Here is a 26,121-nt window from a genome sequence, read left to right as displayed (position 1 = left end):
TCAGTTTCTGGGATTGATCTTGCAGATGGGTGTGTCTGTCATTGAGAACATGGCTCAATTGGTACAGCTGTGGGCGTGAATAATTCTTTGGTTTTGTTTATTTTCCCACTCCCTAGAGGCCTCCAGTCCAGCATTGGTAAACTCTTGTTGGGCTTGCAGTTCAATTGACATGGCATTCTGTAGAATTCAAAGTCAATTCTGTGTCACTTAAGGGTGTTAGCCGGATTCACGGCCAGTTTTGAGGCTAGACGAGTCCACCCAATTCACCTATAATGCAAGGGTTGGGGTTTTTGAGAAACCTCGCTCCATAACACTCTCTTGTTCCGGTGCCCTACACTCTCGTGCACAAATAGTTTCTTTAAGAACGAGGCCCACCGAGTCCAAACAGGCTTGTGTTGTCCGAAGAAGAAGAGTTGTGTTTAACCACTTACTATCGTATTCCAAGAGCTTCACTAAGTGCTGGGATAGATATCAGATGATCGGGTTCCACATGGAGCTTATAGTAGGAGGGAGAACAAGTATTGAACCCCCATTTTCAGATGAGAGCACTGAGGCCCAGAGAAGTGAAGTGACTTTCCCAAGGTCACACAGCAGGTGAGTGGCAGAACCGGGATTAGAACCCAGGTCCTGTGACTCCCAGGCCTGTGCTCTTTCCACTCGGTCCCGCTGCTTCCGTAATTCCCTAATCAATCATTCAGTTGTATTTATTGAGTGCTAACTGTGTGCAGAGTACTGTACTAAGCGCTTTGGAGAGGACAATACAGCAGAGTTGGTAGACACGTTCCCTAATCCCATTCTAGCCAAAACACAAGTCAGAAACCTGCATTGTGGCCAAATTGAGTTATTTCTGGGTTCCTGTAATTGGCTTTTGTTTTGCTTTAATATCCCATCCCTTTTCTATGCATAACTTTTGTGTGATGTATTGTTTAAAACTCTTACATTTTGCCCAAGGTAAATGGAGAATTAGAGCTCTACATTTTAATCAATCGTATATTTAATGTATGTTTGGGTAGAATTCATGTAAGGAGAAAAGCAACTTCCTGGATAAAATGAAACATCAAAATGAGCGGTATAAACAAGATGTGGAGAGGTACTATGAACACAAGCGTCACCTGGACTTGATCGAGATGCTTGAGGCAAAAAGGCCATGGGTGGTAAGATTTCTTTTTAGAGAAATTAAAAGCCCACATCCTCCGTTTCAAAAAAATTGATATATTGGCTAAAACCTGTCACCATTTGGGGGAATCCTCTACGGGTCATATTTGCATCCTTCTCTGTTTTTTTGTTCCCCCAGTAGTCCTTGTATGTCTCTAGATTCTCTTTTACATTTTGAGCTCAATTTGAGCCCCTCATCTTTCTTCTTAACCCCTCTGAGTCCCTGGCCTTATCTTCCTCGCTGAATCTCCTAATTTGCCGCCTTTTGGTGCCTTAAAATCCTTCAATTCCCTCCTGACTTTTCTGTGAGCTCTGGCATCTCCTACCTTTCTTGGCCACTCTGAGTTTCTCCCCATCCCCCACGCTTCTCAGTTCTGCTTGTCAGACTCACATGCCCAGCTAACTTTGCAGGGCTAACAAGATAGATTTAGGAGTCTTCCACATAGAGTTGGTAGCTGAAGCTATGGGAATGTTCTCCAAGGGAGCGAGTATAAAGTAAGAAGAGTAGGAGACTATGAGGGCCATCCACAGTTAGAGCCCAGTAAGTGCTTAATATGACTACTACTACTTCTGGAACTAGAAAAAGCAGCCAGAGAGCTAGGAGGAAACCTAAGAGGGAACCGTGTCATTTGAACCAAGATTAGGTTGCATTTTCAGGAGAAGGAAGTGGTGAAGGAGGGAGTAGAAGCCATTAGAGTTGGTGAGGAATTGGTTTTTTGGGCACTTTGGAGAGCGCAGTCTCGGTGGAGTGAAAGGGGGAGGAAACCAGATTGTCGTGGAGTAAGAAGGGAGTTGGAAGAGAGGAAGTAGAGGCAGAAAAGGGTATACAGCCAACTCATTCCAGGAATGAAAGTAGGCTAATTGGGCAGAAGCTGGGGGCTCCAAAGGGATCCAGAAGAGGCATTCTTAGTATGGGGGAGAGTTCATCGTAAGCGAGGTTGAATTTGAAGTAATCAGGGTTAGCCTGGTGCTTGGATTTCCTCCAATAGCGCTCTGTGGCAGGAGTGACCAAAGCATAAGCTGATCCGGGAGTGGGGGTTCCTGGTACGAGGTGGATGGAGGGGTAGAGGAGCAAGGAAGTTGAGTTACATGGAAGGGATGGAGTTGAGTGGGTGGATTTTACAAATTACACTGTTCGTTTTTTTAAGACCACATTAAATCCCCTTTTCTGAATCCTTTCAAGGAATACGAACATGTTCGCAAAGAACACGAAGAGGTAAAACAAAACCGTGACTCCAAAAAAGAAGAGATTCGAACATTTAAAGAAGCACAGGTCCCCTTAACACAGAAAATCAGTGAAATTGATCAGCACCATAAGAACCTGGAAACCCAAATCAAAGAGACGGTACTGTGTTTAATATGGATTTCTAGCTAGATACTTGCTTGTAAAGCAAGGCTAAGACTGAATGTGGTGCATGGGTTGTGCTTCTTTTACCACTGTACTCATGTGCCAGCCGGAGTTTTTGCTGTGGTGGTGATTATTTGCCCTGAGCCATCCACGTTCTCTCGCCTAATCACTTAATGCCCAGGCCTTTTTTTTTTTCATTTATGATATTTGTTAAGCACTTACTATGTCCCACATGGGGCTCACAGTCTTAATCCCCATTTAGCAGATGAGAGAACGGAGGCAGAGAGGAGTTAAATGACTTTCCCCGGTTCACACAACAGGCAAGTGGTGGAGCTGGGATTAGAATCCAGGTCCCTCCGATTCCCAGGCCTGATTATTTGTCTGCTGTGTGACCTTGGGCAAGTCGCTTAACTTCTCTGTGCTTCAGTTTCCTCATCTGTAAAATGGGGACTAAAAACCTGGTCTCCCTCCTACTGAGATTGTGAGTCTCATGTGGGACAGGGACTATGTCCAGACTGATAAGTGCTTAGTACAGTGCTCTGCACACAGTAAGCGCTCAATAAATACGATTGAATGAATGAATGAATTATCTTGGACCTACCCCAACCCTTAGTACAGTGCCTGGTACCTGGTATGGGCTTAACAAGTTTCATAAAACAAAAAAGCAAAACTGATCAGTGTTATAATTAGAAAATTTTCTTCAGATAATGTTTTCTGTATGCCCACGGGGTCACCTAGCCATAGAACCATATCCATCCAAATCTGTCGTGCGTGGTAGTGAGACAATTAGATTTCTATCATCCGTGTTCATTCAGAATCCTTATTTAAGTCACTGGTTTCAATCTACTCACCCACCAACCTTTGTCTGTAAATTGTCATAAGTAGCAAAGGAGTTGAGCTTTAGTTTGATTTTTTATTTTTTTTTCCCTCCTGGGTACCCACTGGTCAAGGTGCTCATAGGAGTGAGCTGGCCAAAAGCAGGCAATCAGAGGGAAAAAGAGATGATGACCCCAAATGTCTGGACAATCTGTAGACTGGATAATCAGCCCTTGAATCATCAGGTGTTGGCCGAGTATAAGCATTTTGAGAACATAAGCTATAGGTCCAAAGATAGGTGACGTTTTGCTATTATTTCAAATTTATGATATTGCCCTGACATTTTAAAAATGGAAGTTAACTCATTGAAAGCAATTTGCCTCAATCTCTTTTGGCTTAACCTTACAGACAGCAGCTGCCAAAGAAACATCTCAAAAGTGCAAAGAAAAGCAAGATGCTGTGGAAAGGAAAGATAAACAAGTAAGAAAACATAATGAGATGTTGCTTCTGTAACTTGATGATACAGGTATTGTGACCTCACCCTAGAGTATGGACTCCCTGGGAGTGTGGGGACCTACCTGGAAACCCCTGTACCTTTGGGGGCTATTGCAGCAATTCCCTGAGCCTTGCCAGGTAATTTCACAGAGTCCATGAATTCCTTTTGAGCTGGTTCTGGGCCGGGCATTAGGTTTAGGCCTGCCTAACTTGAGTCAGGATGGACTGTGGAATGGTGGGGTCTAGGCTTGGTATTTGTTAAGCGCTTACTAGGTGCCACGCACTGTGCTAAGTGCTGGGGTGGATACAAGCAAATCAGGTTGGACACAGTCCTTGTCCCATGTGGGGCTCACCATCTCAATCCCCATTTTACAGATGAGGGAACTGAGGCTTGCCCAAGGCCATACAGCAGCCAAGTGGCAGAGTCGGGATTAGAACCCAGGACCTTCTGGCTCCCCGGCCCATGCTCTATCCACTACATCACACAGTCAGTGGTATTTATTAGCACTTGCTGTGTACTGAGTGCTTGGGAGAGGACAGTGCAACCGAGGTGGTAAACACGTACCCTGCCCACAACGAGCAATGTAGTGTTTCCCCTCCACCTGATCAGGGCTCTCGATGGTACCAAGCTAAATGCTGAGCCTCATGATTTTGGCTCACGTGTAGCCCTCTAGCTCCTTCTCCTTTATCAGGCTTCTGGCCCATTTAATTTGGGCTCTGCCTTGTCTGTATTTGGCAAAGTGCAACAAAAGTCATAGAGGAGACCGATTTTCAGAGAGGCTCTGAAGATTCAGAAGGATGTCATCTGGTTTATTTGAACCGTGAAGCAGGAGGCTTGACAGGGAGATTTAGTACGGCGGTTAGCTTGGGAGGAACGAAGGGTGAAGAGAGCAGATACATAAGAGAAATGTCACTGGAGAGCCTTAAAGTCAGGAACATCTCTTTGGGCAGGGAGTTGGATGGCCCCTGGAGAACTTTTGGTGCACAGCGTGATGCGTTCTGAGTGCTATTTTAGGAAGAAGATCTGGGCACCCGAGTAGGGTAGATTGAGGTGGGAGAGACAGGAGACCATTGAGAGGGTCCATAAATTATGTCCATAAATTATTCATTTATATTAATGTTTGTCTCCCCCCCTAGACTGCAAGCTCGTTGTGGGCAGGAAATGTGTCTACTGCCTCTTGTATTGTATTCTCCCAAGTGCTTAGTACAGCGCTCTGCATTAAGTAATTGATTGATTGGAAAATGCCTGGAATTTCCCAATATACTCAGCTTCTCAAATTCTCAGATACTAGGATTTTTTTAATTGTGTTCTTCCAAGCACTTAGTACCACACTTTGCACACTGTAAGCACTCAGTAAATGCCATTGATTGGTGGACTGATGATTGGAAGATGTCTGTAATCCTCCATATACCCAACCTCTATGTTCCTCGGCTACTTAGACCCCAAGGAGGAGGGCTGGGCTAGCAGTGCTCATGTTACTTCATTCATTCATTCAATCGTATTTATTGAGTGCTTACTGTGTGCAGAGCACTGTACTAAGTGCTTGGGAAGTACAAGTCGGCAACATATAGAGACGGTCCCTACCCAACAAGGGCTCACAGTCTAGAAGGGGGAGACAGAGAACAAAACAAAACATGTGGACAGGTGTCAATTCATCAGAATAAATAGAAGTAAAGCCAGAAGCACATCATTAACAAAATAAATAGAATAGTAAATATGTATAAGTTGCAACTGCTCCCTTTCCCTTGTTGTTTCATCCCAGCCAATATCTAAAGAAGTCAGAGTATTTTCCTTCTTGGAGAAGCAGTGTGGCATAAGTGGCAAGAGCACAGATCTGGCAGTCAGGGGACCTGGGTTCTAATCCCAGCTCCACCACTTTCCAGCTATGTGGCCATGGCCAAGTTCCTTCACTGTGCCTCAGTTTCCTCGTCTGTGACATTGGGAGCTCTTCCTTATACTCAGACTGTGAGCCCTTTGTGGGACAGGGACTTGAAGTGTCTGACCTAATTATCTTGCAGCACTCAGTACTGTGCTTGTCACATAGTAAGCAATTAACAAATGCCACAGTTATTATTATTACTATCATTATTGTAGTTGTTATTATTCCCCCACTATAATATCTTCCTCTAAAGCTATGGCCCTATCTGTGACATGGGGAATTCTTCAGTAGTGAAGCTTTCACATTGTGACCCTACTGTGTCTGTTTTGCTACTCGAAGTATAAATTCAGCGACTGTGAAGAGTGATTATGCGCTTTCTGTGTTCTTTTCAAAAAGCTTGAATCAGTCAATCAGTGATATTTATTGAATGCTTACCGTGTGCAGAGCACTGTACTAAGCACTTGGGAGAGTACATTATAACAGTTGGTAGACACCCTCCCTGCCCACAACAAGCTTACAGTCTACAGTAGTTACTGTCTCCTTTAGTTGCTGAGGCATAAACAAAGCCCTTGGATACTTTTGTTGTTTAACTATTTTAATGTTTCACTAATTTAGAGCACAAAAGATACAGATTAAATGATAGCCTGTGGAAAATATTTCTCTTCTTAATAGATTGAAGAAAGTCAGCAGGCCTTAAAAGTGAAGCAAGTTGAAGAAATGGACCGTCAGAAGAGAATCAGCAATACTCATAAAATGATAGAGGACTGGAAGAGTGAACTTAAAAACACGGGAGACAGTGAGAACCTTCAAGCCCAAATTGATTTGATTAATAGCGATTTGAGACGTTTGGAAGCGGAAAAGGCAACAATTGATGGTGAAATAGCTGATCAGCAAAGTGAGAAAGAAAATCTAGAAAGAGAAAAACAGAGTAAGTTTTCTTCATCCTCTCTTTACTGGGCAAGCATGGTGTCTCTAAGCATCCTAAATTTTTATTGATGCCAAAGGTGAAATTTGGATGCTGAAGAGGGATATCATCTTGAGCCTGCTTGGCTCTGAGTAGGGTAGGGGAAAGGATGACAAAAAAAAAAACCCAAAACCACATTGCTGGGGAAGGGAGGGCACTTTTGAAGTCCAGAGGAACACTGCCGGCAGGGGTTACAGGTTTCTATCATCATGGAGGACGAAATAATTCTCACAACCCCACCCCAGTCCCCAAGAGTCCTTGCTTGGGTATCCTGGAAGGTATTTGAGCCCACGTAGGCCAGGAGAGGATCCTAGCCCATATCTTTCTTAGGGCTTCTCTGAATATGGATGACTTTATAGTCCTAAATGATTAACCAGCCTTAGACAGCCCCCTTTCCCGTATATCAGATGAGTACAAGCTCCAGCAGAGAGGTAGTACCTCGACTCTAAACTCTTGTTCATACCTGGCACAGTGCTCATAATGAGAGAATGTAGGAGTGCGAAGTTTGGCTCTCTATCTAGAGACCTATATTTTTGGACTTGGGATGACTCTAAAACTGGTTAGACTTGGGTCCTGGGGCTGGCCAAAGCATCAGCAATCCTTGTTCCTCACTACCTGTTTGTCCCTGCTACAATAATAATAATAGGTATTTGTTAAATGCTTACTTTGTGCCAAGCACTGTACTAAGTATAAGGGTAGATACAAAATAATCAGGTCTCACAGCCTAAGTAGGAGGAAGAACAGGTATTAAATCCCTTTTGCAGATGAGGGAACTGAGGCACAGTGAAGTGACTTTCCCAGGATCATACAACAGACGAGTTGCAGAAATGGGATAAGAACTCAGGTCCCCTGACTCGCAGACCCAGGCTGTATCCACTAGGCCATGCTGCTCCTATGCTAACGGCCTCACTTTCAGGGACTAGAGAAAGCAAAGCTGTTTGATTTACTCTATCCTTCCGTACTTGGTGGGGTTTTTTTTGCATCCTTGATGACTTGCTGCGTATACACCTCAGACAGTAACTGGGTTGACATTTCATAGTTGCATTAAATACCAAGGTCATCTAATTCTCCAAACAAGGTTTTCAAAGAAGGGTTGTTGTGTTGTTGTTTTTTTTTCTCCAAAAAACACCACCAAAGGTATGACTGATCATATTCAAAGTTTGGAAAACCTGATGAGTCTGAAGGAAGAGAAGTTAAAAGGGAGATACCCGGACACATATAATGCTATAACGTGGTTAAGAAAGAACAAGGACAGGTTTAAACAGATGGTCTGCGAACCCATGATGCTTTTGGTAAGAAAAATGGTTTCCTTTTTGCAACAGCAGCTAGTTTTTACCTCTACAGTCACATGCCCGTTTTGATGGAAATTCTTACAACAGAAATTCCTCAACTTCCAATCATTTGAGTTATGACAAACAGCACAAATGTCATTTTTGAATTGGCACCTTTGTTTCAAATTTCCAGCCCAAGAGTCAACTTTACAACTTCAAATTTGAGTCTTAAACTCAGCCCCTCCTCTGATGGTTTTCCTGTCTCCACCCGCCACCCACTCCCTTGTGGTCAGTGTAGTTTTTGGCCCTCAGTTCCCTTGCTGCCATCATCACACCACTCCCTCCTCTGCTGGTGACAGCTGCAGCAGGGGCTGCCATGCAACAACATCATCCAGCTCCTCCATTTCCGTCCTTCCCTGCCATCGCTACCACACAGGCCCTGCACCAGTCAGGCCCTGGAGGCCGAGAAGGATCCTGGGGTGGTGGAAGAGCTGAAGGCTGCCAAATACTATATGTTGTTTAAACAGTTTAAACTAGTGTAATTGAGGGGGGTGGGGCATGGGGAGACAAGGGGCTGCCCTCTGGGTGTGAGGAGAGGAAACAGGAAAGGGTGGGGGGAGAGCCAGTAATTGCTGCACCAAGCTCCTCAGCAAAGCTGTGTGAAAAAACTAGGTCAGAGTTCAGATGGTATGTACAGTTCTGTATTTTTGACTCTTATGTGATTTTGATGGCAAGAGGATCACTCTTTATAATACAGAATTCATTAACGAGGGTATATTGTTCACCTGTAATCACCTGAGCACACAATTCTGAATCATTTTGGTAAAAAATAGGGTGCCTGATCTTGGTTCGTGAACCAATACCCCACACATAGTGTTGTCCCTCAGGAGAAAGTTGACTCCTACTTCCAACATTCATTTAGTCGTATTTATTGAGCTCTTACTGTGTGCAAAGCACTGTACTCAACACTTGGGAGAGTACCATATAACAATAAACACATTCCCTGCTCATATTGAGCTTACAGTCTAGAGACTGTAACATTTAGACTTAGGACTCAGTTTTCAGGAGCCAATTATGCCGTAAATCTGAGCAGCATCTATATACCAAAGCTCAAAAACTTTTACGTATATGAGGTTATTGCACACGTGCTTAATGCACATTGCAATTCAACGGCCCGAGTGAATATTTTGTAATAGCTATAATGTGGTATAGTCTCTTGCTGTCTCTGATGTTTCAGGTAATAAAAAGTGTTCGATGCTGTCTGTGATTGTTTTCTAAAGTACTTATCGAGCTGTGTCTGTCAAAGACTGGAAAATAATAGTCATAAATGCTATAAAATGGTGAAAAGGATGAAAAATGTAAGAGGAGGCTCGTGACTAAAAATTGACAGTGATGCAAGAATGATTGACAGCAAATTCTGAACTAATGTAAAATCAGACGGAAGTAATGTTTTTTGAAGAGCTGTTGGGCTTCACCCCTATTCTTTTCTGAGAACTGTTGACTTAACACCTGGAGCTTCTGTGAGCTTCTTCCTAGAGCTGTTGTGCCGTTTGTTGCATTTAGGATGTCTGGCATCTACTCTGAAATCACAATCTAAGCCACTTAAAAAACATGAGGAAGCGTTAAGAAATTAGACCAAATGGGGAGTGGGGAATTTTTGATGATCTATATCTATTTTTGATGAACCAGATAGAGTGAGTTAGTGCATTTCTGAGTGTGACCAATTTGCTTAATCAAAAAACACCACCTTAGTTCCCATTTAAAACCCTGAGTTTTAAAAATGCAAATGTAGGGTTGACTGTATCTGGACCTTCTTTGGAGAGTGTGTATTCAGCAAGGATTGTTTTCTTCATTTTGGGCCTCAAGGTAATAGCAGTTTTCCAGCTGCCTTTGATCTATAAAGATTTGCATTTCATTTGTAACGAACACTTTTTGGGAAGCCATTTGATGGTCATAGTAATAATTATCTGTGATGTCCTTTTTATCCGATTAGATCAACATGAAGGACAATAGAAATGCCAAATATGTTGAAAATCACATTTCAGCCAATGATATGAGAGCCTTTGTATTTGAAAATCAAGACGATATGGAGACATTTCTCCAAGAGGCAAGTATTTATTGATGTAGCATATTCAGGCCAAGACTTCCTAGGCTCCACAAACCTCCCTGTAGGAGGGGCAGGGAAAATTATTCTTTCAGGGCTGTATAGTCCTGTAGCTGAAGAGGAGAATTTGGGAATCAATCATATGTATCAAGCACTTACTTTGTGCAGAGCACTGTACTAAGCATTTGGGAGAGTTGAGTAAAACGGTAGGCAAAAGGAGCGTACAGTCTAGAGGGAAGAGGATGGATGGGTTTTTCTTTAGCTGTTTCTGTCTTTTCCGCTGCCTACTTGGATGGACGGGAGAGCAGGGTGAGCAGACAAGGCAACTTGTGTCCCTAGGCAATAAATAGACTAGGTGGGCATGGTCCCAAAATGTATTCATGAGGCTGTAATCCCGTGGAAGGCGGTCACTGTTGGGCAAATGGCAGCTAAAACCTGACTCTGTTGTAACAAAATAATTACAGTAGACCCCAGTTTGACAACTTTGATTAGGCTGCCACCCTAGGTGTAATACTACTAAGAATTGTGTTTAAGTGCTTACTATGTGCCAAGCACTGTACTAAAGCGATGGGGTAGATACAAGATAATCAGGTTCCACATGAAACTCACGGTCTAAGTAGGAGGGAGAACAGGTACTGAGTCCCCATTTTGCAAATGAGGGAACTAAGGCGCAGAGAAATTGTGACTTTCCCAAGGTCACACAGCAAGCATTTGGCAGAGCTGGGATTAGAACCCTGGTCCTCTGAATCCCAGGCCCATGATCTTTCCACTAGGCCATTCCGCGTCTCATGCTGCTTCTCCTCCATTGAGAGTGAGCCATGTCTGGGATTACAAGCATGAGTGGTTGAACAGCTGGAACAACTGGGAAAGGAAAAAAGAGGCTGGGATTCTGCAGCATGGGAGCACCATACTAAGTGCTTGGGAGAGTACAGTATAACAGAGTTGTCGGACACATTCCCTGCCCACATTGAGCTTACATCTAGAGGGAGCAATCAATCAGTTGTATTTGAGTGCTTACTATGTGCATCACACTACTAAGCGCTTGGGAACGTATAGTACAATAGAGTTGGTAGACACGCTTCCTGACCACAAACCGGGGACAGACATTAACATAAATTCCAGACAGGGGAAATGACAGAGTATAAGGTCATGTACATAAAGTGCTCTGGGACAGAGAATGGGGCGAGTGTCAAAACGCTTAAGAAATAGAGATTCGAGTGTCTAGGCAGCACAGAGGGGACAGTGGGTAGGGGAAATGAGGCCTTAAGTCAGGGAAGACCTCTGGCATGTGATTTTTTTTTAGGAGGGCCTAACAGTAGGGAACACTTCTCTAATTTGCATTGCATGCATTCATTCATATGCCACAGCACTTGCTTCTTTAAGAGCAGATCCACCACCTTGTGGATCTTCCTTGCTCCACAAGAGTGTTTGGCCTACCTTTTTGGCTGACCACTGTTGGAGATGAGAAAGCAAAACAGTTGATAAATTCCCGAGGTCCAAAGGAGGTAATCAAGAAGATACAATTCTGAGGAGTCTTTGAAGAAGAGTATGAAATGTTGGACTTAAGGAGCTGGTCTCTACCTTGATTTTTTTCGCTTGCCACAGACTAGTGGGATTTGCCTGCGTACGTGTAAATAAATGTTTCTCTTAGGCCCCCAAAGGAACTGGAAGTATGATACACATTTCATATTTGATTTTAATAGGAGTTAGTTTCTCTTGATTTGGGCAGGTATCTAAAATGGGAGGAAACAGCATGGCTTAGTGGAAAGAGCACAGGCCCAGGGGGCAGGAGACCTGGGTTCTAATTCCCATTCCACCAGGTGCCTGCTCTGTGATCTTGGGCAAGTCACGTCTCTCGTGTTAAAAACGGGGATGAGATACAAGATGCCTGCTCTCCTTCCTACTTAAACTGTGAGCCCCATGAGGCCTAGAGGCTGTCTGATCTGATGGCAGCAGCCTGCACTCAGCACAGTGCTTGGCACAGTCAGGGCTTAACAAATACCGCAGTTATAAGCAGAAAGATAATGTAGTGAAGGTTCCAAACTACTAGAGATAACGGTAGCCTTATGAATTCTTCCCATGGAAATATTTACTTTAGTGATTAGCTTTTAAAACCTAATTTTTCTTTTATGTCATATGGTTTGGTTTCCTTGCGTTTAGGTACGTGACAATCAACATCTGAGAGTCAATACTGTAATTGCTCCCAGTAGCTCACATGCATCCAAAACGCCATCAAGATCTCTGGAAGAGCTGCGGTAAGTAGTAAAACTATTGCTTTAAATTCCTTACTATTGTTGACTGAGTGATATTTTAGATTTTCAAGTCCACTCAGTTCTGCCGTACCACATAATAATAATAATGGCATTTGTTAAGCGCTTACTATATGCCAAGCAATGTTCTAAGTGCTGGGCACATGTTTTCACTATGCACTTTGGCTAGAATGTTGTTAGGGAACTGGTGTGTTTGGATATAGCATGCTGAGATGTTGGAAAAAGCAGTTCTGTATCAGATAGGGTGAGTAGCCTGGATTGTCCTTGATGTGGGATTCTGCAAGTATATAACTGACACATTATGGGAGAGTGGGGGGTATGTTTTATATATCAATATTCCTGATTATTCTTGTGTTAATAGTGTTGGGCTGGTCTTTTTATGTAGCCTTTTGAATGTATCAAAATGCTGTAGAAAAGATGGGCTCATCTGTATATGATGTTCTTTTTTTATTTCCTCCCTCAGGCGATATGGATTTTTCTCTTTCTTGCGAGAATTATTTGATGCTCCTCAGCTTGTGATGAGTTATCTTTGCTTCCACTATAACATTCATGAAGTCCCTGTCGGAACAGATAAGACCAGGGCTATGATTGAACAGGTGGGGAAGTGCTTAATCTTGACTAGCATTACGGTTTTGTGGGCACGCCACTTTAGGTTAAAGTCTAAGTAAAATTGCCAGGTGTTAGGATATGAAGGAGAATTTGTGCTCTCCCTAGGCTGAATTTGGGGCTGTTTCTCCATATACCCATAAACCAGGGATCAATCCCAACAATCTTCTATTTATAAGAATCGAAGGAAACTAGAGATTTAGAAATCCCATCCAGGATTCCATTCATTTAAACAACAACAAAAAAAATTGCACTTAAGTCTCTGCTGTTTTCCTCTGGCTGCATACAACAATGTGATTAGGGGAATGTTGTAGCTTCGTGAAGGAATCTTTTTATAGTAATGGGGTGGGGGTGGGGAGCTGATAGGCTCTAAGATTTTCTTTTGCCCTTTGACTATTCCATTCCCTGACCCATCCAAATATCGGGCAGGCAGTTGCCATGCAGCCTTCCCTTGCTATCCTCTCTTCAGTCTAGCCTGCATAGAATTGTCTGCTGCCCAGATCAACCAGTGGTATGTATCGAGTGCTTGCTGTGTGCAAAACACTTCAGTAAGCGCTTGGGAGAGTACCATACAACAGAGTTTTAATTGCAAGCCCTGCCCGCAAGGAGCTTACGGTCTTCATCCCATCCACCTCCGCATCAAACAGAAACTCATCGGCTTTAAAGCGCTGTCACCTTGCCCCTGCTCACCTCACTACTGTCCTACTACAACCCAGCCTGCACACTTTGCTCCTCTAATGCCAACCTACCCATTGTACCTCGGTCTCATCTAGCCGCTGACTTCTGGCTCATCACATCCCATGTCCTGACTCTGGCTTGGAATGCTCTCCCTCTTCATATACAGCAGGCGATCACTCTCCCCACCTTCAAAGCCTTATTGAAGGCACATGTCCTCCAAGAGGCCTTCCCTGATTAAGCCCTCCTTTCCTCTTTTCCCACTCCCTTCTGCATTGCCCTGATTGACTCCTTGTATTCACCCCCCCCCCAGTCCCACAGCACTTACATACATATCCGTAATTCATTTATTTATATTAATGTCTATCTCCCCCTCTAGACTGTAAGCTCATTGTGGGTAGGGAATGTGCCTACTGACTCTGTTGTACTCTCCCAAGCACTTAGTACAGTGCTCCTCACACAGTTAAGCTCCTGATAACTACAATTAATTGATTGATACAGGGGGAGACAGGGATTAAAATAAATTACAGATCATCTTCCTAAAATGATATTAAGAAACTCCCGATCATCCCTCTACACTGTGAGCTCATTGTGGGCACCAATTCTCACTCTTTATTGCTGTATTGTACTTTTCCAAGTGCTCAGTACAGTGATCTGCACACAGTAGGCACTTAATAAATATGATTGAATGAGTTAATTTCGCTCTAGGCTCTACTCCAGGTGTCTCTTCCTCACCTTTCCCCCACTTGTCTTCCACTGCATTCCAGTTCGTTCTGATCCCTCCTCCCAAGCTAACCTCACTGTCCAACACTTTCACCTCCATGCCCTCTCCGTGCCAGAAACTCCTTCCCTCCACGAATCCACCAAACCAGGTCCCTCCCCACCTTCAAACACCTCCTGGAAGTAGTCCCTGACTAATCCCCACCTTTTCCCCAACCATGACATTCCATAGTACTAATATAGATATACACTTATTTAGTCCTCGTTTACTTGCATTGTTAGGAATTATATGTTTCACCCTTGTTCTTACGAAAGATATACTATCTGTGTCTGTGTGACTTTCTGCCTTCTATCTCTAATACATTCTGCTGTCCAGATCATCTTCCTAAAACATCACAGGCCTTGCTGTTGACTCTCCTGCGTAAACAAATCTTTGCTCACAGTCTTCCCCTCCCTGGAACTTCCCTCCATTCCGAATCCTCCAGACCAGATGACAGCCCTCCCAATCTTCAAAATCCTCCTGAACTTCCACCTCCTCCTGGAAGTATTCCCTGATTAATTTCCACCAATAGGTAGTGTTAACTGAACAACCTCTCTTAGCACTTATATCACCCTATGTATTACACTAATTTATTCAGTACTCTTAGCATTATTATTGTTGTTATTGTATTAAGTGCTTACTGTGTGTTAAGCCCTGTCCTAACTGCTAGGGTGGATACAAGTTAATTAGTTTGGACATAGTCCCTGTCCCACATGGAGCTCACAAGCTCACAGTCTAAGCAGGAGGGAGAATGGGCATTGAATCCCCATTTTGCTGATGAGGAAACTGAGGCTCAGAGAAGTTAAGTGACTTGCCCAAGGTCCCACAGCAGGTAACAGGCAGAGGAAGGATTGGAGCCCAGGTCCTCTAACTCCCAGGCCTGTCGTCTTTCCACCAGGCCATGATACCTCACCTCTTTCTTGCCTCAGCATCACTGGTTGTAAATAATGTGTTGATATGTCTCCTCTGATAGAGGGTGTGCTTATTGAGGACAAGTAGAGAAGTAGCGTGGCCTAGTGGAAGGATCATGGCCCGGGAGTCAGAGGCTTTGGGTTTTAATCTAGCTCTGCCATTTATCTTTTTTTTTCTTTTTAAGTGCTTACTATGTGCCAGGCACTGTACTAAACACTGGGTAGATACAGGCTAATCAGATGAGTTAACAGAGAAATAAAGTCACTTGCTCAAGGTCACACAGCAGACAAATGGTGGAAATGGGATTAGAATCCAGGTCTTTACTCCCAGGCCTATTCTCTTGTCACTTGCTCAAGGTCACACAGCAGACAAACGGTGGAAATGGGATTAGAATCCAGGTCCTTACTCCCAGGCCTATTCTCTTGTCACTAGGCCACACTTTTTTGTTTTACCTGCTGTGTGACCTTTGGCAAGTCACTTCATTTCTCTGTGCCTCAGTTTCCTCATTTGCAAAATGGGGATTCGGTGCCTGTTCTCCCTCCTATTTAGACTGTGAGCCCCATGTGGGACCTGATTATCTTGTGTCTACCCCAGTGCTTAGTACAGTGCTTGGCACCTAAGAAGAGCTTAACTGATATCATTAGTATTATTACTAAGTACCCTGTCTCTTTCTTAGATTGTATGCTCACAAGCTCTACTAAGAGGAGGAGGAGGAGGAGTTTTCATTAAGCACTTAGTGTGTAGAGCAGAGCACTAAGCACTGGAAAAAGAATATACAGGTGGAAATTAGACACAGACCCTGTGCCTCAAGGGGCTTATAATCTAGGTGGGGAAAAGGACTGGAGACAAACGCATTGGGATCAACAAAACATTAAAGCAGCAAATACGTAATAAACAAAATAAAAACCAAAGTCTGTAGGGCCTATGGTTAGAGGAGCAGAATTCAGAGCAATTCAGAGTCCACAGCATACCTGTATCCACAGCAACGGCTACCACAGCCACTAGCTTTCCTGAGGCTGTCTGAGGTCTCGTGCTGCAGGTGCTGTTCACATTCCCACCAGGGCAGTGGAAAGTAGGGTGGGATGGGAGTCTCCTGGATGGGGCAGAGGGGAGCGTGGGGGAGACAGTGTGGCTGGGGTACAGAGCGGGCTGGGGACAGGGGCCCTGGGTGGTGGGGAGGGAAGACAGCTCGGATGTGGCAGTGTTGCTGCTGGGGCGGGCGTGCCGAGGGTGCCTCAGGACCCAAGGCTGGAGTTAGATGCTTCGCGGAGCTGAAAAGCGGCTTTTAATAATTATGGTACTTGTTAAGCACTTAGTATGTGCCGAGCACTGTTCTAAGCGCTGGGGTAGATGCAAGTTAATCAGGTTGGACATAGTCCCTGTCCCACTTGAAACTCACATTCTTAATCCCTGTTTTACAGATGAAGGAATTGAGGCACAGAGAAATGAAGTGACTTCCCCAAGGTCACACAGCAGACAGGTGGCAGAGTCGGGATTAGAGCCCAGGTCCTCCTGCCTCCCAGGCACATGTTCTATCCACTAAGCCATGTTTCTTATCTGTCCTGGGGCATGCCAGGGCAGGCAGTTCACTTGGCTGCCATGGAGTTGGCGGGCGAGAGTGCACAGAGGCTAAACTGCAGAATCTGGATGTTTCACTCAGCCATGGTGGTGAAGAGGGGCTGAGAAGGCAAGGCAACTGCTTTTTAGACCATCAGTTAGCCCACTGCTATTCAGACAGGGGGAGCTCAATAAATAACTGTTGACTGAGATTGTAAACTCCTCGAGGACAGGGACTCTGTCTTCTGATTTCAGTGTAGGCTCTCCAGCACAGGATAGAGTGCTCTGCACACAGTAGGAAATCAGTACATTCTGATGATTAATCAATTGTTTGATATAAAATGAATTGACTCAGAAAGCATAACAGTTCTGTAGATGAACTGGAATTAAATTCCTAGTTCTGATATTTCTACTGAAACTTAGAAGCTCCAGGGAATGCTATGACTTTCTCCAAATTGCATGATTTTAAGATAGAGCAGAATTTTCAGGTCTCCTTTTGAAGCCCCCCCAAATTTGTCCTAATCTTGGCCAAGATGTCTCCAAAAATACAAATGACCTAGGGATCTTGGCTAGTTGCAGTTCATACCTCCAAAACTTAGTTACTAATTTTTGCTCTTTACATCATCCTTTTAAAATATGCACAAGGCATAGTTACATCTCTGTTAATCTTTGTTTTTCACTTATAGGTTATACAGGAAACCAACTTGAAGCAAATTTATACAGCTGAAGAAAAGTACTCACTGAAGACTTCTTTGTACTCAAATAAAGTTATTTCCAGTAACATAGCCCTAAGAGGGGCACAGTTTCTCACCGTTTCTGTGGATGCTGAGAAAAAAAAATATTTGGGAAGACAATTACAGGTTGGTGTTTCTGTTTTGATTATTAGAGAAGGACATTCAGAACAGCAATTGGTAATAAAAGAGATATTGTAGGTGATGGAGCAAAAGGAACTCCTTTTAAAATGTTTTTAAATTTTTAATCTCTCCTTTTCGCAGGAAATTGATAGAAAATTGCAAATACTAGATTCAGCAATAAAAACATTGCGGGAGAAGCTCAGTTGTATGGAACCCAGAGGCAATGAACTCCGGTTGCAAAAGAAAGAACTTCTTGAAAGAAAAACAAAGAAGAGACAGCTGGAACAAAAAATTATGTCCAAGCAGACTAGGTATTTTCACCAGAAACTCTTAATTCCCTGAGTCAAAGGTTTTCGTGAATGATCTTAATCCAATGCCTGTGATTGATTGCTATTTCAAGGTTTTATTTTCGCAAAGTGCAAAATGTCATGCAAGTCACTGGTGAAGTTAACTTAGAAACTTTAACTCTAGCCAGGGATTAGCTACCTGGGGCCTAGCGGGCCAAATCTGGGTGTGGATCTTGGATGTGAGTCTGCTTTACCTGAAAAAATCCAAGGGGCCATGTGCCCACTAGACAACCAGGTTACAGTACTTGAAAATGTGGTTGCATCATGGGTGATGCTGTGCTTAGAACAGTGCTTGGCACATAGTAAGAGCTTAACAAATACCATCATCATTATTATCATAAAATACAATTAGGATCTGTTCCAGATCCAGCCTCAGTGTGGTGGCCGAATACTAGAGGGAAATAAAAATTGCTCCCCCCCCCCCCCCCGACCCTTCTTATCCTTTTGCTTTTTTTATGATATTTGTTAAAGCGTTTACTATGTGCCAGGCACTGCACTAAGCACTGGGGCAAATACAAGTTAATCAGGTCCTTGTCCCTCATGGGGGCTCACAGTCTTAATCCCCATTTTCCAGATAAGGGAACTGAGGCCCAGAGAAGTGAAGTGATTTGTCCAAGGTCATACAGCAGATAAGTGGCAGAGAGGGGGTTAGAACCCAAGTCCTTCTTACTCTCGGGCTCTGGGCTGTATCCACCAGACCACACTGCTTCTCATCCCTTATCCAACACTGTTTTCCTTTCCATTCCCTTCCTAGATCCCGGCCTTGATCTCTGTCTCCCTGGTCCCCATCACTCCCATGCTCCAGTAATTTTCTTTTCTTTTGTTAAACTGACCACAGTGACAGCTATTGCTGCAAACAAGGCCCCCATCCCCCCCGCCCCACACTTCTTCTCACCTGCGACACCACTTCCTCTTTACCCTCTCCGTGGGAGGAAGGAGGGGGAGGAAGAGGAGAAAAGTCAGAACAAGATAACTCAGCAGAGACAGTCTCATGCCAAGAGTAGAAAGTAGTAGCAGAAAGCACTTGAAACAGCACAATGCAACAAAACAAAAGACACATTCCCACCACAACAAGCTTACAGTCATTCATTAATTCATTCAATTGTATTTATTGAGCGCTTACTGTGTGCAGAACACTGTACTAAGTGCTTAGGAAGTACAAGTTGGCAACATATAGAGACGGTCCCTACCCAACAGTGGGCTCACAGTCTAGAAGGGGGAGACAGACAACAAAACAAAACATGTGGACAGGTGTCAAGTCATCAGAATAAATAGTAAAGCTAGATGCACATCGTTAACAAAATAAATAGAATAGTAAATATGTACAAGTAAAATAGAGTAATAAATCTGTACAAGCATATATACAGGTGCTGTGGGGAGGGGAAGGAGGTAGGGCCGGGGGGATGGGGAGAGGAAAGAGGGGGCTCAGTCTGGGAAGGCCTCCTGGAGGAGGTGAGCTCTCAGTAAGGCTTTGAAGGGAGGAAGAGAGCTAGCTTGGCGGATGTGCGGAGGGAGGGCATTCGAGGCCAGGGAGAGGATGTGGGCCGGGCGTCGATGGCAGGACAGGCGAGAACGAGGCACAGTGAGGAGGTTAGCGGCAGAAGAGCGGAGGGTGCGGGCTGGGCTGTAGAAGGAAGGAAGGGAGGTGAGGTAGGAGGGGGCGAGGTGATGGAGAGCCTTGAAGCCGAGAGTGACGAGTTTTTGCCTGATGCGTAGGTTGATTGGTAGCCACTGGAGATTTTTGAGGAGGGGAGTAACATGCCCAGAGCGTTTCTGCATAAAGATGATCCAGGCAGCAGAGTGAAGTATAGACTGAATTGGGGAGAGACAGGAGAATGGGAGATCAGAGAGGAGGCTGATGCAGTAGTCCAGTCGGGATAGGATGAGAGATTGAACCGGCAGGGTAGCGATTTGCATGGAGAGGAAAGGGCGGATCTTGGCGATGTTGCGGAGGTGAGACCGGCTGGTTTTGGTGACAGATTGGATGTGAGGGGTGAATGAGAGAGCAGAGTCGAGGATGACACCAAGGTTGCGGGCTTGTGAGACGGGAAGGATGGTAGTGCTGTCTACAGTGATGGGAAAGTCAGGGAGAGGGCAGGGTTTGGGAGGGAATATAAGGAGTTGAGTCTTGTACATATTGAGTTTTAGATGGCGGGCAGACATCCAGATGGAGATGTCCTGAAGGCAGGAGAAGACACAAGCCTGAAGGGAGGGAGAGAGAGCAGGGGCAGAGATGTAGATTTGGGTGTCATCAGCGTAGAGATGAGTTGAAGCCATGGGAGCGAATGAATTCACCAAGGGAGTGAGTGTAGATAGGGAACAGAAGGGGACCAAGAACTGACCCTTGAGGAACCCCTACAGTAAGGGGATGGGAGGGGGAGGAGGAGCCCGCAAAGGAGACTGAGAATGAACGGCTGGAGAGATAAGAGGAGAACCAGGAGAGGACAGAGTCTGTGAAGCCAAGGTTGGATAGCGTGTTGAGGAGAAGGGGGTGGTCCACAGTGTCGAAGGCAGCTGAAAGTTCGAAGAGGATTAGGATAGAGTAGGAGCCGTTGGATTTGGTAAGCAGGCGGTCGTTGGTGACCTTTGAGAGGGGAGTTTCGGTGGAATGTAGGGGACGGAAGCCAGATTGGAGGGGGTTGAGGAGAGAGTTGGCTTTGAGGAATTCGAGGCAGCAGGTGTAGACGACTTGTTCAAGGAGTTTGGAAAGGAATGGTAGGAGGGAGATAGGGCGATAACTAGAAGGGGAGGTGGGGTCAAGAGAGGGTTTTTTTAGGGTGGTGGAGACATGGGCATGTTTGAAGGCAGAGGGGAAGGAACCAGTGGAGAGTGAGCGGTTGAAGATGGATGTTAAGGAAGGGAGGAGGAAAGGGGCGAGAGATTTCATAAGATGAGAGGGAATGGGGTCAGAAGCACAGGTGGCCAGAGTAGCACTTGAGAGGAGGGAGGAGATCTCATCTGAGGATACTGCTGGGAAGGATGGGAGAGTAGCGGAGAGGGTTGAGAGCAGGGGGGTTGGAGAAGGGGGAGGAGTGACTTTGGGGAGCTCAGACCTGATGGAGTTAATTTTACTGATGAAGTAGGAGGCCAGATCGTTGAGGGTGAGGGAAGGAGGAGGGGGAGGAACAGGGGGCCTGAGAAGGGAGTTAAATGTACGGAAGAGAGACAGTCCCTGCCCACACCGGGTTACATCATAAGCGTGTAACGAATATCATTATTATTATTGCTGTTAGTATTCTTATCATTAGAGAGGGCTTTTTTCCATTAAAGAAAGGCTTGAGCATTTTTTGAAGGCAGAGGGGAGAAGTGAGGGGTTGAAGATAGCAATGAGAGTGGGAGCAAATATTTTAAAAAGGTAAAAGGGCATGGGGTCCAGGGCACAAGTCAAAGGGGAGCAATTTTGGGAGCAGGCTAAGAAACCTCTTGAGGCAGTTGGGAAGGAACTGTCTACTTGTTCTGTGTTGTCTGTTTCCCCTTTCTAGACTGTGAGCCCATTATTGGGTAGGGACCATCTCTATATGTTGCCGATTTGTACTTCCCAAGCGCTTAGTACAGTGCTCTGAACACAGTGAGCGCACAATAAATACAATTGAGTGAATGAATGAATAAGGGCATAAGAGGGCACTGATGAAGAGAGAGTTAGTACTTGGGGAAGATCACTCCCAATGTAAAGCAGCAGCATGGCCTAGTGGCAAGAGCATGGGCTTGGCAGCCAGAGGTCGTGGGTTCTAATTCTGGCTCCGTAACTTGTCTGCTGTGTGACTTCGGGCAAGTCACTTCACTTCTCTGTGCCTCAGTTGCCTTATCTGTAAAATGGGGATTGAGACTGTGAGCCCCATGTGGGACAACCTGATTACCTTGTATCTACCCCAGTGCTTAGAACAGTGCTTGGCACATAGGAAGCACTTAACAAATACCAACATCTGGAATAGTTTGGGGGCTACAAGCATCAATGACAGATGTGTAGTCATGTGGCTGAGTAAAAGAGACGGCTAAACAGTAGTAGACCAGGGTGAATTGAAGCAGCAGGGCTGAGCCCCGCAGTACTTACGTTAAGTGTCCTCATACTCTACTGTTTCCACTGGCTGTAATTTATTTTACCAACTCTAGTGTACTTTTTTCCAAATGCTTAGTACAGTGCTCAGCACCCAGCAAGTACTCAGTAATGAATACCATTGGTGGATGGATTGAGCTGGTTTCTGGATTCCCACCAAGAACGTTCTGCTGCACACATGCAGCAGCGGGGCAGCAGACTTGGGAGAGTGATCCAGAGCTGGTGGTTGGTGGGGCCAGAGTGACCGGGGGAAAAGGAGAATGAAGGAATTGAGTTTAGCAGAAAGGATGGTGTTGAGGGCATAGATTTTAGCATTAAGGGAGGATGGAAACTCTAGGAGTATAATACTTGTGGTTTCCTACCGAAAAAATAGCCCGTACTTAATTAAGAATTTCCAAACAATTGTGAAGCCCTTTATAGTATGAAAGGAAAATTCAAGGTAACAATATTTCTACCCTTTTTTAAAAAAAAACCAATTCTGTTAGTGGTAATTTATGATAGAGTTACTGCTAAATCCTTTTGTTGAAGCATTTCATGATCACATTAACGAGGCTTCTCATATAGTTTAAGTCTGATGGAACAGGATGTCTTCAACCTTGAAGAGGCGCAGCAGGAGACAAATGCCAAAATCAGAGAAATTAACGTCCAAAAAACAAAACTCGTTTTTGAACAAGCACAGTTGATTAAGGTATGGCTTTCTCTTAACTTCTGTGTCTTCTGAAAAGCAGTGGGGCCTAATGGATAGACGACAGAACTGGGAGTCATCACACCTGAGTTCTAATCCTGACTCTACTACACGTTTGCTGTGTGACCTTGGGCAAGTCAGTTGACTTCTCTGTGCCCCAAGTTCCTCATTTGTAAAGTGGGGCCTCAGTACCTGTTCTTCCTCCTACTTAGACTGTGAGTCCCAGGGTATCTCAAGGGTATCTTGCATCTACCCCAGGTCTTAGTACAGTCTTGGCATATAGTAAGTGCTTAACAAATATAATAATAATAATACCATAATAATTAAACAGGCTTCAGTTTGTCTAGAGAAGCGCATGACCTAATGGATAGAACACGAGCCTGGGAGTCAGAAGGACCTGGGTTCTATTCCCGGCTTTGCCACTTGTTTGCTGTGTGACCTTGGGCAAGTCACTTCACTTCTCTGTGCCTCAGTTACCTCATCTGTAAAAGGGGGATTAAGACTGAGTCTCATGTGGGACTTGGACTGTGTCCAACTTGATTATCATATATCTATCTCAGCATGTAATATAGTGCCTGGCACATAGTAAGTGCTTAACAAATACAAGAAAATTAAAAATATAAATATTTTTGTGGATTTTTGCACGGGTACGTATTTTATAACTTGAAACGGCTGGTGTTTAGTCTTTTGATTTCATATATGTATCTCTTTGAGAGTTAATTCCCTAAAAAATATGTCCTTTAAAATTTGGTTGCAAAAAGCAGTTGTGTGGTCAACCACAATGAAGTTCATTGTAAAAATAATTCATTTGTTTTGTTTGATTCCTGAGTTCACCATGTATAAAAGAGGTAGAGGTAAGCCAGGATGCCTTTGTCAAGTGTGAAGACATTGTTTTCTGGTTTCCTTTTCTAGACGTGCTTGAAATTGAACATCCGTAAGATAAACTTGTTTCTTCAGAACACGAATGTGATCTCTGAGAAAAATAAAGTGGAAGCTGAATATAAAGCAAGAAGCTCACAACTTTATACATTAGAGGTAGGTTTTGACCTTTCATTCATGAAAAGGCACATTAAAATTCAGCAGGTTAAAATTTCATTGTGCAACTGGCCACTGGTTGTTTACTCAATCAATCAATCAATCAATCAATCGTATTTATTGAGCGCATACTATGTGCAGAGCACTGTACTAAGCGCTTGGGAAGTACAAATTGGCAACACATAGAGACAGTCCCTACCCAACAGTGGGCTCACAGTCTAAAAGGGGGAGACAGAGAACAGAACCAAACATACCAACAAAATAAAATAAATAGGATAGAAATGTACAAGTAAAATAAATAAATAAATAGAGTAATAAATATGTACAACCATATATACATATATACAGGTGCTGTGGGGAAGGGAAGGAGGTAAGATGGGGGGATGGAGAGGGGGACGAGGGGGAGAGGAAGGAAGGGGCTCAGTCTGGGAAGGCCTCCTGGAGGAGGTGAGCTCTCAGCAGGGCCTTGAAGGGAGGAAGAGAGCTAGCTTGGCGGATGGGCAGAGGGAGGGCATTCCAGGCCCGGGGGATGACGTGGGCCGGGGGTCGACGGCGGGACAGGCGAGAACGAGGTACAGTGAGGAGATTAGCGGCAGAGGAGCGGAGGGTGCAGGCTGGGCAGTAGAAGGAGAGAAGGGAGGTGAGGTAGGAGGGGGCGAGGTGATGGAGAGCCTTGAAGCCCAGGGTGAGGAGTTCCTGCCTGATGCGCAGATTGATTGGTAGCCACTGGAGATTTTTGAGGAGGGGAGTAATATGCTCAGAGCGTTTCTGGACAAAGATAATAAGCACTTAAAATCAGAAGTGAAATATTGACCACTTTGCTCAAAATGTGGAAATTTTGCATCCTTTATTAAAAAAACAACACCACTTGATAAATAACTAGATCGTTATCTGTGTTTACATCTCATCCCCTGGATACTGGAGTCTCTGTAATCAATATGTACTACCTGATAATGTATTTGATTGCTGTTTCTCTATCCTGTAATTGCAAGTGAACTGTAAATTACTGCCTATTTTTCAGCAGTACCTTTTACTGCCTCCATTGGCTTGTTTCAGGGGCTTTGGTGTAGTATCAGTTTAAATCCATTTCTTATGTTTACTGCGAAGATATAATAAAACCTGGGAAAATGTACTAAAGTAACTCTAGATAAATCATTATCAAAATTCAGAGATGACTGTCATCTCCATTGAGAGTTTTTAGAGGATAAAATGTCCTTAAAGTCTTGGATTATATTCTGGGTTAACTGCTTTAGGTGATTTCTAATTTTTAAATTTGCACCATTATTTTATAAATTTTAGAAGTGAGATTTTACAGGATAACGTTTTGTTGGTTCTCTAGGAAGCACCAAACCGAGTCAGGCCTGAGTCTCATTATTAACTCAGCAACTCACTGATTCTGGGGTTTTGAAGAATGCATTCCATTCTGTGTGGGTTTAACTTTTTTTTAATAATTGTAAGTTCACTGTGGGCAGGGAGCGTATTTACAAACTCTGTTATATTGTACTCTTTAAGTGCTTAGTGTAGTGCTCTGCACACAGTATGCCCTCAATAAATAAAGTTGATTGCTCGGTAACTGTTGTACTAAAGATTCCAATGAAAAATCAAGGTTGTGGATTACACAGTCCTGGGTGGTAATTAGCAAACTCAGTGGTGTGAGGTTAAGAAATCAAGTCAACCGTAGTAAAACATTTAGGCGGTTCACATAGGCAAAGCCCAAAGCATCTGTCAATGGTAGGATCTCCCCCCTCCCTGACTATATACGTCTTGTGGGCAGGGAACGTCTCTACCAACTCTGCAGAACTCTCCCAAGTGCTTAGTACGGTGCTCTGCATGCAGTAAGCACTCAGTAAATGCCATTGATTGACAGGTGAACTAAGCTAACATTTACTGGGCCCCATTTAGATTTACCATTGAGTTTACTGGGAAGGTTGCTCAAGAATCAGTGGACTCATTGTATAAATGCCTTAGTATTGCACCTGTCAAAGGAAAGCTGGTTTATAGGAAAGCTGGTTTATAGGGCTGAGCTGAATATGCCTCAGAAATGAGGGTTGATACATGTATTCTCGATAATAATTATTATTATGGTATTTAAGTGCTTACTTTGTGCCAGGCACTGTACTAAGCGCTAGGGTGGATACAGTCAAATCAGGTTGGATGCAGTTCCTGACCCATGTGGGGCTTACGGTCTCGATCCCCATTTTACAGGTGAGGTAACTGAGGCACAGGGAAGTGAAGCGACTTGCCCAGCAGACAAGTGGTGGAGCTGGGATTAGAACCCATGACCTTTTGACTCCCAGGCCCGTGTTCTATCCACTATTGCCAGTTTCGTTAGG

General features: G+C 44.2%; 1 protein-coding gene across 2 annotated transcripts in view; it reads left to right on the top strand.

Moving 5' to 3' along the window:
• SMC5 (structural maintenance of chromosomes 5) overlaps nt 1-26,121 on the top strand; it is a 57,914-nt gene that overhangs the window by 13,075 nt on the left and 18,718 nt on the right. For both annotated transcript variants that reach the window (XM_038769900.1, XM_038769899.1), the window contains 12 exons: nt 1,014-1,154; nt 2,339-2,500; nt 3,728-3,799; nt 6,367-6,622; nt 7,796-7,950; nt 9,923-10,036; nt 12,194-12,288; nt 12,767-12,899; nt 17,500-17,673; nt 17,809-17,978; nt 22,633-22,756; nt 23,666-23,788. In XM_038769900.1, coding sequence (XP_038625828.1) covers nt 1,014-1,154; nt 2,339-2,500; nt 3,728-3,799; nt 6,367-6,622; nt 7,796-7,950; nt 9,923-10,036; nt 12,194-12,288; nt 12,767-12,899; nt 17,500-17,673; nt 17,809-17,978; nt 22,633-22,756; nt 23,666-23,788 — 1,719 coding nt within the window. The remainder of the gene's footprint in view (nt 1-1,013; nt 1,155-2,338; nt 2,501-3,727; nt 3,800-6,366; nt 6,623-7,795; nt 7,951-9,922; nt 10,037-12,193; nt 12,289-12,766; nt 12,900-17,499; nt 17,674-17,808; nt 17,979-22,632; nt 22,757-23,665; nt 23,789-26,121) is intronic.

Source organism: Tachyglossus aculeatus, chromosome X4, assembly GCF_015852505.1.
Source record: "Tachyglossus aculeatus isolate mTacAcu1 chromosome X4, mTacAcu1.pri, whole genome shotgun sequence".
Taxonomy (NCBI): domain Eukaryota; kingdom Metazoa; phylum Chordata; class Mammalia; order Monotremata; family Tachyglossidae; genus Tachyglossus; species Tachyglossus aculeatus.
The sequence above is the reverse complement of the archived record's forward strand: the minus strand, read 5'-3'. Positions and strand labels throughout refer to the sequence as shown.